This window comes from Nomascus leucogenys, chromosome 16 (genome assembly GCF_006542625.1).
Source record: "Nomascus leucogenys isolate Asia chromosome 16, Asia_NLE_v1, whole genome shotgun sequence".
NCBI classification, from domain to species: domain Eukaryota; kingdom Metazoa; phylum Chordata; class Mammalia; order Primates; family Hylobatidae; genus Nomascus; species Nomascus leucogenys.
Window position 1 is genome coordinate 37,859,466 of NC_044396.1, and position 12,297 is coordinate 37,871,762.

The 12,297-nt window shown below is 38.5% G+C and overlaps 1 protein-coding gene across 2 annotated transcripts; it reads left to right on the forward strand.

Annotated features, from left to right (window-relative positions):
• The first annotated feature begins 8,052 nt into the window (after positions 1–8,052).
• On the forward strand, positions 8,053–11,699 carry PPDPFL (pancreatic progenitor cell differentiation and proliferation factor like). 2 transcript variants are annotated; one of them, XM_004090773.3, is made up of 5 exons: positions 8,053–8,191; positions 8,401–8,499; positions 9,669–9,746; positions 9,844–9,943; positions 10,120–11,699. In XM_004090773.3, the coding sequence occupies exons 2-5, from the start codon at positions 8,445–8,447 to the stop codon at positions 10,139–10,141; spliced, it is 255 nt and encodes an 84-aa protein (XP_004090821.1). In that variant the 5' UTR covers positions 8,053–8,191; positions 8,401–8,444; the 3' UTR covers positions 10,142–11,699. The 2 variants fall into 2 exon arrangements, with proteins under 2 accessions (XP_004090821.1, XP_004090820.1); XM_004090772.3 differs by having other exon boundaries at positions 10,743–11,699.
• The last annotated feature ends 598 nt before the right edge of the window (positions 11,700–12,297 follow it).

Consider the following 12,297-nt stretch of genomic DNA (forward strand, 5'->3'; position numbering starts at 1 on the left):
GCGTCTCTCACTGCTCAGCCCTGCTTTCCTTACTCTCTTTCAGCATTTTCCCAAGAAAAGTCTTTAATAAAACTGTGGGCAAATTTGTCTGTCTTCCGGGGAGTAGAGCCTGAAATTCCTACAGTCAGATAATCAGATACACTCTGCATTTCATAGACGAGGATCTGAGGCATATCAAAATAAGCAGCTTCTTCATATTGAGAATGAGGATTTGTGGGGAAATGGGAGTAATATAGAGTGGGGGAAAATGGTGTTTAAATTTCGATCTGACATGAAAAGCAATCAAAATTTAAACAAAAAGAATTTGATAATTCTTTGCTCTTACTGATACTATGGAATGTCTGCTAGACAATAAAGTGTGTTCATGTTCCCAAACTGTTTCATAGGCTTCCAAATGATCAGTATATTGACCGTTACTCAGAGTAATTATCCAACTCACTGGGTGTAGGATTTGCAAGCCAGAAACACAGAGGTGGCTTGAGCCAGTTATGTTCATTTAGATACTTTACCACAGGAAGGAAGAAGTGTGACAGTATTGAAAAAAACCAAAAAACAAAAAACAAGTGCAGCTCAGAGAATCCTACAGGGAGAACATACTGAGGAAAGGTCTTTGCATCAGGAAGGGGAACTCACCTCCCCCCAGTGTATGAGTTAACATTGAGGCTGAGGTGGAAAGATCTTGTTGCTACTAGTAGCTTTAACTACCAGAGACATCACTCACCTGCTCTGTGGTTTTCTAGATGGCGTCAAGGATGCCTATGGAGGAAACCTCAAGAATCCAGACCAATGCTTGGTAATAATTGATCAAAAAGTGTTTTTATAGTACGATTACTATTTGGCAGCCAGACAGGGAGGATGCAGGGCAGAGGAGAGAAGATGAAAACTCAGATTAATTTAATTTGTAGTGTTCGCATATTTGCATGATGGGCAACTGACTCATTATTCCATCCAAAAGTAATAAGATCTGAATCAGGAAATCATTTAACTTAATTTTCTTATGCTTTAAGGGGCTCAGGAAAAAGGGCAAAAGAGAAATGCTTGTAAGTTGCATAAACAATGTAAGTTAGGGCATGTGGTGGGAATGAGGCTGCCACATTCAAGAGGAAGGAAATGACTGGGACTGCTTAGCAGAGCAAAAGATTTGTGTTAGGATCAGGGACGATAAAACATTCTGGTGACATCAGCCTTTGCTCCTTGGCAGCCCAGCATCTGAAGACTTATTCTATTTTGGGGGAACCTAACACTCTGTGCCACTCTCTGTTGACATCCGAATTGATTTTAATGGTCAGAGTGCAAGCTAATCTCTTATAACAATAAGAACATGATACGGCCTAGAAAGAGAATTTTATTTCATTCTCTGGTACTAGCCCTGAGGTGGGAAAGCTATTCTCACAATGTGGCTTCTTCCAAGATGGTTTCGGTTAGTAACATTTTCCAGCCAGTAAGCCAAAAAGAAGTCCACGCCAAGTGGCTTGGTCTCTAAGGAGATGATGTTGAAGATAAACAACACACTTCTCACAGTTCACTGGCCCAGTTCACTGGCCCCCAACATATTCCCTGTTGCAAGGGAGGCTGAGAAATGGGTTGCCTAGTTGGGTGGATGATGCCCAATAAATGTTAAAAATGAAAGAAGAGAATAGATACTGAAAGACAGCAGTTTTTGCTACAAGGATACGTTTCTTCTCCATATCCATGAAGCTAGAGGCAATCGCCTGGCCTAGGGTTAGCCACTAAGTTCAGCTGGCTGGGGGCTCTGGGTTAGCGGCTTCCACAGGACCCTTGCCATTTTCTGCCTGTGGTGTGACTTGGGCAAGTGCTTCTCTGCTTAAATGTACTTGGTCCTTGTCATTTTCTAAGCCTGGTTTTTTCTTGAGTGACTCCCAGAAGTCCAATAGCTCTCAGGACAGAGTTTACAATATCACGTAGTATGGGTTGAAAAACAGGATTTATCGGGAAAGCATATGAGCCAGGGGTCAGTAAGAGAGGGCGTTCTGATGAGCCCCAGTCTCTAATCCCCCAAGAAGAAGGAGGGCAATAATTTTCTGGAGAACGTACTGTAATATTATATTGTTTTGTGCTGCCTTCTTCTAGATAAGAACAACTTTCTCAGCGGATCACTAAACAGCCAGGGTGTAAGGAGGCAGATTTGGGGTGCCCACTGGATTTAGGATGCTACTTTTTAGAGGCTGTCTAGAAGATCCAGCAGCCTGGCCCTTGAGATGTGTGGCTGTGGCAGTTTTAGCTCCAGTGCCATGGGAAGTGGTTTGGGTGCACCTCCTCCGGTGTCCCGGCTCTGGCAATTCATGTACCAGATGACCCCATGTAAGCTCCCAGGATCTTTTCTGGAGAATCCTGCTCATGAGAGCACACTGCTCTATGCTTCCTAATGATTGTATGAACTGACCACCATTCTCCCATTACATTGTTTCCTGATTCTAGATGAGATTGGTTTCTGTTGTGTAAAATCATGACAATTAATGGATAGACTACAGACAATTCAGGGAAATATAAAATTTAAACAAACAATTGAATTATATTGAAACTGAAATGAATTTCAAATAAAGTTCAATATTATTATTTCCTTTTTCATATATCACTTGTGGAGTCCCAGAGATAGTCAATAACTAGTTTTTGGCAACCTTTTCCACAACAATTATGAAATGAAACAGTGTTTTAATGCAGATTACCATGTGTTTATAGAGTACGTGCTATACATATTCATTTGCAGCATTAGTTATTAGGAGTGACTATGCTATGCTTAATATAGCACATTTGTTGGCCTGAATATCATGACGCACTTAAAATTCTTGACATCTTATATGGACAATCAGATATTTTATAACCACAGATTGGAATAAGATCCAGACACTTTAAGTCTTCCAAGACAGTCAGATATTGATCCTCTCATACTGCACACATGGCCAGTGGTCTGTGACAACACAGGGTCATGGTGAATTATCAGCAAGTTTAGTCATTGTTTTTGCCATGGATTTCCATGCTCCAGAAAACAGCAATCCGATATCTATTTACTACTGCATCCAATGTCAATAAATTTAGAAAGGGTAATAGTATCTTACATGTGATAAACAGATCAGCTCTCAGAAGGGTTACAGTTGACTGATTAGAACTTAGTCTTTCTGAATCCTTTCTCAACCATTTAAGAGGCTGACATCTCAGTAGGGCACATCTTACAAGTTGTCTGAACAGGAGTGTGCAGAGGACAGCTCCATTTTCCCTGCTGGTTTTCAGCATGTCATTGGAATTAGACAGTCACTCTCTTCTTGTCATTATCAAATAAAAATGTTAGCACCCTCAACTCTAGGACAAAAGACTTGCTGAGCATGTGATTGTGATTAATTTTAGTACTTGGATATTTAAAAAAAAACTTGAATCAGCAATCAGGTAAAAATTACTCTAATTATGTCAGTTATAGCATTTAAATCTAAGCCCTGTTGTGACATTTTAATTATCACCCAAGGATATAATCCTTATTACCAGGCAGAGAAGGGATGCATTGGTTTTATTACATTTTTAGAACCTAAACTACCATATCTGTCAGGTTTTGTGCTGGGCGTTGCTGAAGCTGAAATGAATAGAGGTACCTTCATCTTTGACCTGCTCACAATTTAATATGTGAGAGAAGTAAATAACTTAATAAAATGTGAGTAGTGTTGTGATTCAAAGACACAAAAACTAGGGTCAGGTGAGAGTGGTACCTGAACACGGTGATGCCACTAGCCAGGAGAGGTGGGATGGCTTAGTGGGTAGGAGAGTACAGAGGACAGACAGAGCACTTGAAATGAGCCTGAAACTGACAGCCAAAACTTATGAAGAAATCTCCTGCTAAGAAAGCTAGCCAACAGAATCACAACTGTGATAGAATGCACATGGAATGATGCTAATTTCATAAAGGGTTTCAACCAAGACTTCATAGTAACCATGTTAAAGACAGTCAGAGAAACAAATGAAAGAATTATGAAAAACAGGACAGAAATAAAGCAACAAAATTTAAATAGGTAAATACATATACATACATAGGTATGTGTTTGTGTGTGTGTATACATACACACAAGCTAAATTTTAGGTAGGACATAGTTAAAAAGAGAAGTAGTAAATTGGAAGAAACACTGTGGTACTCACTCAAAATGCAGTACAGACAATAAAGGATAAATTAAATTTACATTTATATTAAGGTTTTAAAGTATACACATGCATATATGTGGCTGAGACATAAAAATTATGTAGGAAGGCCGGGCGCAGTGGCTCACACCTGTAATCCCAGCACTTTGGGAGGCTGAGGCGGGTGGATCACGAGGTCAGGAGATCGAGACCATCCTGGATAACACAGTGAAACCCCGTCTCTACTAAAAGTACAAAAAATTAGCCGGGCGAGGTGGCGGGCGCCTGTAGTCCCAGCTACTCGGGAGGCTGAGGCAGGAGAATGGCGTGAACCCCGGGGGGCGGAGCCTGCAGTGAGCCTAGATCTCGCCACTGCACTCCAGCCTGGGCGACAGCAAGACTCTGTCTCAAAAAAAAAAAAAAAAAAAAAACATTATGTAGGAAGATCTCAACCTCTAAAGTTCAAATTGTGAATAATTCCAATACATATTAGTGGGCTAAACTCAAATATTTCAAAAAGCAGATATCATTAGGAAAAAATACAGTAAAGGATACTTATAAGTGATTGTTGAAACAGAGAGGACAGCAAGTTGAAAAGGGATACAAAAAGATATACTTTATGATTATTCAGAGAAAAAGCTGGTACTACAATATTAATATTAGACTAATTAAACAAACTGCACAAATGTAAAATGTTAGTAATGATAAAAGAAGACAAAGGCAAATATCCACTCAGACAATATTATAATTGTGATTATTGTGTGCCCCATCCCAAAACTTCAAAATTCATAAAACAAAAATCGATATAATTAGATGATATACAGGAAACTGGTATATCAAGCAGTAACACATTGGTAAGTATAAGAATTATTTACTTAAAATGTTAAGTAATGCAATCTAGCAGACACATGTAAAATAATGGCAGTATACAGCAAATAAATAATGTTTATTGTTCTCAAGTGCATAGAAAGCTACTTCTATAGACTACTACAATGAGTAAAAATCAGAAATTATCTCATGACAAGGCAGAAGATTTAGAAATCATCAATTAAAAGATAGTACTTGGTCAGAAAATAATAGCTGCTGGCGAGGTTGCAGAGAAAAAGGAACGCTTATACGCAGTTGGTGGGAGTGTAAATTAGTTCAACCATTGTGTAAAACTGTGGCAATTCCTTAAAGACCTAAAAACAGAACTATCATTTGACTAAGCAACCCCGTTACTGGATATATGCCCAAAGGAATATAAACTGTATCATAAAGACGCCTGTAATCCCAGCACTTTGGGAGGCCGAGGCAGACAGATCACAAGGTCAGGAGATCGAGACCATCCTGGCTAACATGGTGAAACCCCATCTCTACTAAAAATACAAAAATTAGCCAGGCATGGTGGAGTCTGCATATAGTCCCAGCTACTTGGGAGGCTGAGGCAGGAGAATGACATGAACCCGGGAGGTGGAGCTTGCAGTGAGCCGAGATTGCGCCACTGCACTCTAGCCTGGGCAACAGAGCGAGACTCCATCTTAGTGCACATGTATGTTCATTGCAGCACTATTCACAATAGCAGTGACATGGAATCAACCTACATGCCCATCAATGGTAGACTGGATAAAGAAAATGTGGTACATAGACACCATGGAATACTATGCAGCCCTAAGAAAGAATGAGATCATGTCCTTTGCAGGAACACTAATGGGGCTGGAGGCCATTATCCTTAGCAAACTGACACAGAAACAGAAAACCAAATACCACATGTTCTCACGTAAAAGTGGGAGTTAAATGATGAGAACACATGGACACACTGAGGGGCACAACAGACATGGGGGTCTATTGGAGGGTGAAGGGTGGGAGGAGGGAGAGGATCAGGATAATAACTTATGGGTACGAGGCTTAATACCTGGGTAATGAAAGAATCTGTACAGCAAACGCCACAACACGTTACCTGTGTAACAAGCCTGCACATGTACCCTTGAACTTAAAAGTTAAAGAAAGTCTTACACTTTTGGAAAAGAGAAAGCATTCCTAAACACTCAAGAAATTTGATAATTGTAGTTATAAAATATTTTGAAATAAGTGACAAGAAGTGTAATTTCAGAGTAACTAAAAGGAAGAAGAATTAAAGCATAACAGAAAATAAAGAAATACAAAACCAAGAGACAAGAGAGGATTAAATATTTCTTTGAAAAAAATTGGCTTTAGTAGAGAAAGCTGTAGCAAAACTAATTATTAAAGCAGAGAGGGAGAAGAGGCCTAAATAAATGATATTAACAACAAAAAGGAAGGACAGCCAGGTGAAGTAGATATTTATTGTTTGTTTATTTTGTTTTTATTTAATCATGTATGTTTAAGATGTACAACATGACACGACATTTAGAAATACCTATACATGCTAAAATGATTACTACACTCAGGCAAATTAACATACCCATATCATATGGTTCTTTTATTTTGTGTGTGTGCGTGTGTGTGTGTGTGTGTGTGTTAACAGCACCTGAAATCTACTCTCTTGGAAAATTTCCAGTATGCAGTGGAATAGTATTAGCTACAATCCTGCTGTACATTAGATCTCTAGACGTATTCATCTCACATAACTGCAGCTTTTGTACCCTTAGCCAACATCTCCCGACTCCCCCATCTCCCTGCCTCAGGTAATCACTCTTCTGTTGTCTGTTTCACTTTTTTAGATTCCACATGTAAGTGGGATCATGTAGCTATCTTTTTGTCCTGTGTCTGGAGTAATATTTGAGAGGAACCATGATAGCATACTACAGTAAATGTTTTGAATACATTTGAAAACCTAGCTGACATGAATAATTTTATAGTAATGTATACACTACAAAAATTATGTTAGGAATGCAGAACCAGTAGCCACCGAACAAATTGAATCAGCAATAGACACAATCACCCCTCAGTGTAAAGGGAGCCACAATTTGATGCAGAAGTCAACTGAGTCTATGAAAGGGCAAAGCAGGCCAAGCGCAGTGGCTCACGCCTGTAATCCCAGCACTTTGGGAGGCCAAGGCGGGTGGATCATGAGGTCAGGAGATCGAGACCATCCTGGCTAACACGGTGAAACCCCATCTCTACTAAAAGTACAAAAATTAGCTGGGCGCGGTAGCGCGTGCCTGTATTCCCAGCTACTCGGGAGGCTGAGGCAGGAGAATGGCGTGAACCTGGGAGGCGGAGCTTGCAGTGAGCCGAGATTGTGCCACTGCACTCCAGCCTGGGGGACAGAATGAGTCTCGCTCCGTCTCAAACAAAAAAAAAAAAAATGGACAAAGCAACCTATATGAGAAATGTTACTACAATCAGAATAAAATTTAACTTTTGTATCAGTAAATGATATTGATACGTCATAAATATCCTATTACCCATGATTTCCATTTGTCTCTTGTCATTCTTGCTAGAATTTCTAACTCACTGTCCATCTGTCCATCAAGTTCTACTGACTCCCTCCCACTTCCAGGAAGACTTCAATGTCCCCTAGAATGCTTTCTTGCTCTGCTTTGACCGTGGGACTCTGCCTTGCCTTGCTGAAACTGTGGGCAGCTATGTTCAGTCTCCCCAGCCAGATAGCAGTCTGCTTGTGCATCCCACACGTGCCCAGCGTGGAGCTGCAGGTGGAGTGTGTGATTGTATCTAAGGCTGAGGAGACACTTGTGTATCGCCTTCCTCTCTGCAGTCACCAGAGGTTGTGATATTAAAGAGGCTGAGTCCAAAAGAGCATTGGACCAAGTCCTTCCCTGCTGACTGCAGCCGAACTTGGCAGGCTGCTGCGTTCGAGGGCCTTTGGCCGGCTGGAGGGCAGACGTGCAGAGAGTGCTTGCTTGCCGCCTCTGACTGGCTGTGTGCCCACCTCACTCCGAGTCACCCACAGCTCAGGTTCCAGCCAGCCTAGGGCTTCTAAATATAAGGTGTGCTCAGGGGTCCCCCATCACAGACCTACCTCTGGCCCTGCGTGGGTGGTGCAGCCTATCTTCAATCACTAAGAACTGGTTCTTTCAAAGCATGTATTTTCTGAAGAAACTTTAGAACCACGTTTATTTTAAAAGAACGAACTGGAGAAAACAAATAGGTGAGTGACTACCTCATGGCTGAGTTAACACTTCTCTGACCTTTTTATTGCAGTATATTTGGTTGAACTTTTGTGGAAACATTTAAATTCCTTTCATAATCTATTTACTACACGGTAAATGATAATACTTTGTAACAGTCACGTGGAAAAAAGAAAAGGAAACTCCCTGTTATTCATATCAATGTCTCTTTTCTCTGTCGCTGATTCAGACTGATGCTCACAGCTTCTTGGGTGCTTTCTCACGGGTAAAGCCATGGCATCGGTACCTTCCATTGGTTGCCTTCTAGCCAGAAATCAGTATTATCGAAGTAAGTTGCATCATCATAGAGACATCCTTAGCTAATATGATTTGAGGTGACGTTTGTGGGATATTGTTAACACAGGTATCATGTTAACTTAAGGGAGAAAACTAACTATTGGTGACAATGAAGAAAGCAGGAGGCCTCAGGGACTTCTCTGATCCAGTGCTGACAGGCACTTCTTTGTTCTAGCTACGCTGTATCAGTGAAGCCATTGACACTTAAAAATCAGTGAACATCGGCTTATGTTTCATTATTACATTTTAGTTTCATGTACCTTGCATTCTGTAAGATTCACTAAAAACTGATAATTTTACATAAATAAGGTATTATTCAACTCCTTATAAAAGAAAAGATAGCATGACTTTGCTTAAAAAATTTTCTAATTTCCATCTTCTGTTATGGATAATAGGCCAACTTCTATCTGGCCAGTTTTATTTTTATTAATCTATCCATCTGTTCATATTCATAGCCAAATAGAAAATTGTAGCTTCTTAGAGAAGACTGAGAAATTTCTTAAAATAAAATAAGCATTTCAGAACCAAATTAGTAGTTATTAAAAGTATCTATGGCAACAACACATAGAAAACTCTTCTTCCAAGGGTTGTTCGTAGTATAAGTGTTAGAGACAACTACTGATTTATTCATTTTACAAAAGTTTATGCTCATTTACTTGGTGTTATTTATCCACAGGAGTTACTTTTATATCCTGATCTTATAAGAGACATAGGTTTTAAGTACAAGCCTAATAAGACAAAATGTTTGTTCTTTCAAAATAATTCCTCAATTTCTAGATTTGATGACTTTTGTAGGACTTTAAATATATACATATGTAATATTTCTAATGTAGTACAACAATATTTATTATTGGTCTTGTTCTTTCTTAGTTTTTGAATCTGAAAACATTTAAAATACATTTTAAATTCAACATTCATATCCAAGGAGAGAGTGAGTTTTCTGCCTTGGAAATGAGTATATCTTATCAGTAGAACATAGTATTTCTTAATATAGCAGCTTTCTATTGATGGGTAATTTGATCAGTTTTTCAATTCATGAATTCACAAGCCAGGAATAAATGATTTCAAACCATGCTACTTGACAGTTTGTATATAAATGATGCGAATTTGCTTGTCTGGTTGCCAGTTATTTATTTGTTTAATATCATTTGTTTCCTACAGAGTCCAGTGTTTCTTCAGTTAGTTCTTTAACTGGCTCTGATTCTGTCAACTTCATAGATGATGACAAACCACAGCAAGGTACTTAGTTATTTCTTTCAGTGTCATCCTTCTTATTTCTTTTTATTTTTAATCTCAAATTTGTTTGATAAGGAGTAATATGAATTTTATTTGATAGGGTTGCCTGAAGTGGCAGAATCCACCTGGTGGTTTAAATCCTTTTTCCATTCTGAACCTGTGCTTTCAAATATGAGAATAAAAGATCTGTCTGCTACTGGGTGAGTTTTAGCCTTCTCTGGTAAGGGCAGTTCTTACTTAGTGAATGAAATAATGCATATGGTATGTGTTATGCTACTCACTTAGGGTACACAGTTGTCTCTTGAGAGCAGTGAGCCTTGCCTATGAAGCGCACCTGAGGGATGAGGGTTTCACTAACACAGCTCCCTCCTTGCAGGTCGCTGTCAGGAAGATCATAGCACCCTTTCCAGTTCAATCACTCAAGAATGGTGGAGAAGTCATAAGCCAAACTGTGTCATTGTTTGGCGGGGGATGGACTGAGAATCAGAGGAAAGGGTCTAAATTTGTTTTGCTCATACCTTCAGGAAAAGAATAACCATTGTCTAGTTGTTGTCTTAGATAACCTTAGGATAACACTGCTGATTTTGATTAGCTTCTGTGTGGTGCAAATTACTAGACAGGTTGAATTGGGAGTTTGTGTGCAGTTGTTTTCAGACATTTTGAGCTAAAACACACTGACTAGCACAGTTGTTATTTAATATATTTAAACTACTTATTTTGGATTTTAGACATTTGAATACCTAGTAACTAAATGGAATAGAAATAATCTATAATAAAGGGATTCATAGATGCCAATGTTGAAATATAGTGATTTTGATGAATTTTCCATCTAAGACAAATTTAGAATCATTATTTAAAATATTTTAAAAAGCCAATGCAAGGCGAATTGTTGGAAAGATATTTTCTTGACACTCTTTATCAAGTTTATTCATTTGAATTATCTGGAGAGTGTTTCATTTATTTATCCCCTCCTCTCTGACTACTATAAAGTCAACCCAGATTACAGATGAGCACTTTGTAGCTGATCATCTTTGCACTGCCATTTGATGAACATGTTGGTAACGGTTGCCTGCCTTATGTAGCATGAACAGTTGATTCTGACAATCAAGATCCTCTGCCTGCTGCAGTGGTCCATACATGAACGGCTTCCCTTCAGCGCCCCAGCTACTCCAGGACTCTTCTCCATTGTAAGAAGACAAAAATGTGTCTGAGATCTCATTTATGAGACAAGATAGCAGCAGCCACTGATACAACAAAAGTTTAGGCATTTTTCTCAACACAGACTATCACTGCAAGTGGCACTTGCTACCTGGTGCATCTTTGAAAAGTGTGCCTTTAGAAACAAGACACCCTTTTAAAGTAATATGTCTTCAAATGTTGTGATTTAGATAAAGTAGCTCTTTCATTACTTATATAATTTTTATTAAAAAAACTTAAGTTAGACTGTTTGTATGTCTGTTGAGTGATTTATTTATTATGCCTTAAAACTGATGTGTCAATGTTTCACATAATGGTTTAAAGGGCATTGAATTCGGAATTTTAGAAAAGAATTCTAAGAATTCAATTTTTTTTAAATAATGAAGGTTGGAAATAGCATATGTATCATTAAGTACATTACCTGTTAAATAGATTACCATAGAGCTAATCAATTGGTCATTGTATAGACTTTAAAATTCATGACTTTAAATAATATTTAATAACATGGAAAAGTATATTATGGCATTAAAAATTTGCATAATACACCATATATGGTACAATCATAGTTGTATTAAAAAGTCACATATGCATAAAGATAGACTGGAAGGAACTATACCCAAATGCTGACAGAGCTATTTCTGGAGATTGGATTATGGGCGTTTTTCATTCTCTTTTTAATACATTTTTCCGTATCTGCAAATTTTTCTAATATGACAAGTATTGTGTATAATTAGAAAATAATAAATATTAATATAAAAAGGCACTGAAAGTTTCTGCATAAGTGTATTCCCTATATTGAGTAGAATAGCTCTCACTTCTTTGAATATTGCATAAATAATACTTAATAAGTTACAATTGATAAGTTTCTGTATATTGCTTGCAAGTAGTTTTCAGTGTAAGATGTAACGCTTAGATATCAGGGATGCTCACTCACTTAGAGGTAGACATCACTACAGTCATGGGGCCAATGCTGACTTAAAAATCCAGTGGAGCACACATAACCCTTGGTAGGATGGTCTTCCTACCCAACTACATAACCATGACAGAGCATCCAGGCTGGTCACTGGCAGTGACAGACATTGCAGACAGATCATCTACCTGTTCCGAATGGGAAAGGCATTTCTTCAAGCTTGTGTCCCCTTATCACGTAGCTGTTAATGAAAGGGCTCAAACATCCCTTTGATCCACATCACTGTCTACATGTGATGGTTTTCCTGGTGGCTGCCAGCCTGAACACATTTTCTCTATTTCTAGAAGTGGATTAAATTTTAGGAGTATATATATATTTACTTGATTTTGGTCCAAATTAAATCACAGTAATTAAAAGTGGAGTTTTTTAAGTGAGAGAAAAATATTA

Excerpts from the sequence above, each read along its gene's own strand:
- PPDPFL (XM_004090773.3), top strand. The coding sequence starts at position 8,445 with ATGGCATCGGTACCTTCCATTGGTTGCCTTCTAGCCAGAAATCAGTAT. Across the intron at positions 9,747-9,843 it reads TGATGACAAACCACAGCAAG|GGTTGCCTGAAGTGGCAGAA; the intron begins GTACTTAGTTAT and ends TTTATTTGATAG. Across the intron at positions 9,944-10,119 it reads AAAGATCTGTCTGCTACTGG|GTCGCTGTCAGGAAGATCAT; the intron begins GTGAGTTTTAGC and ends CCCTCCTTGCAG.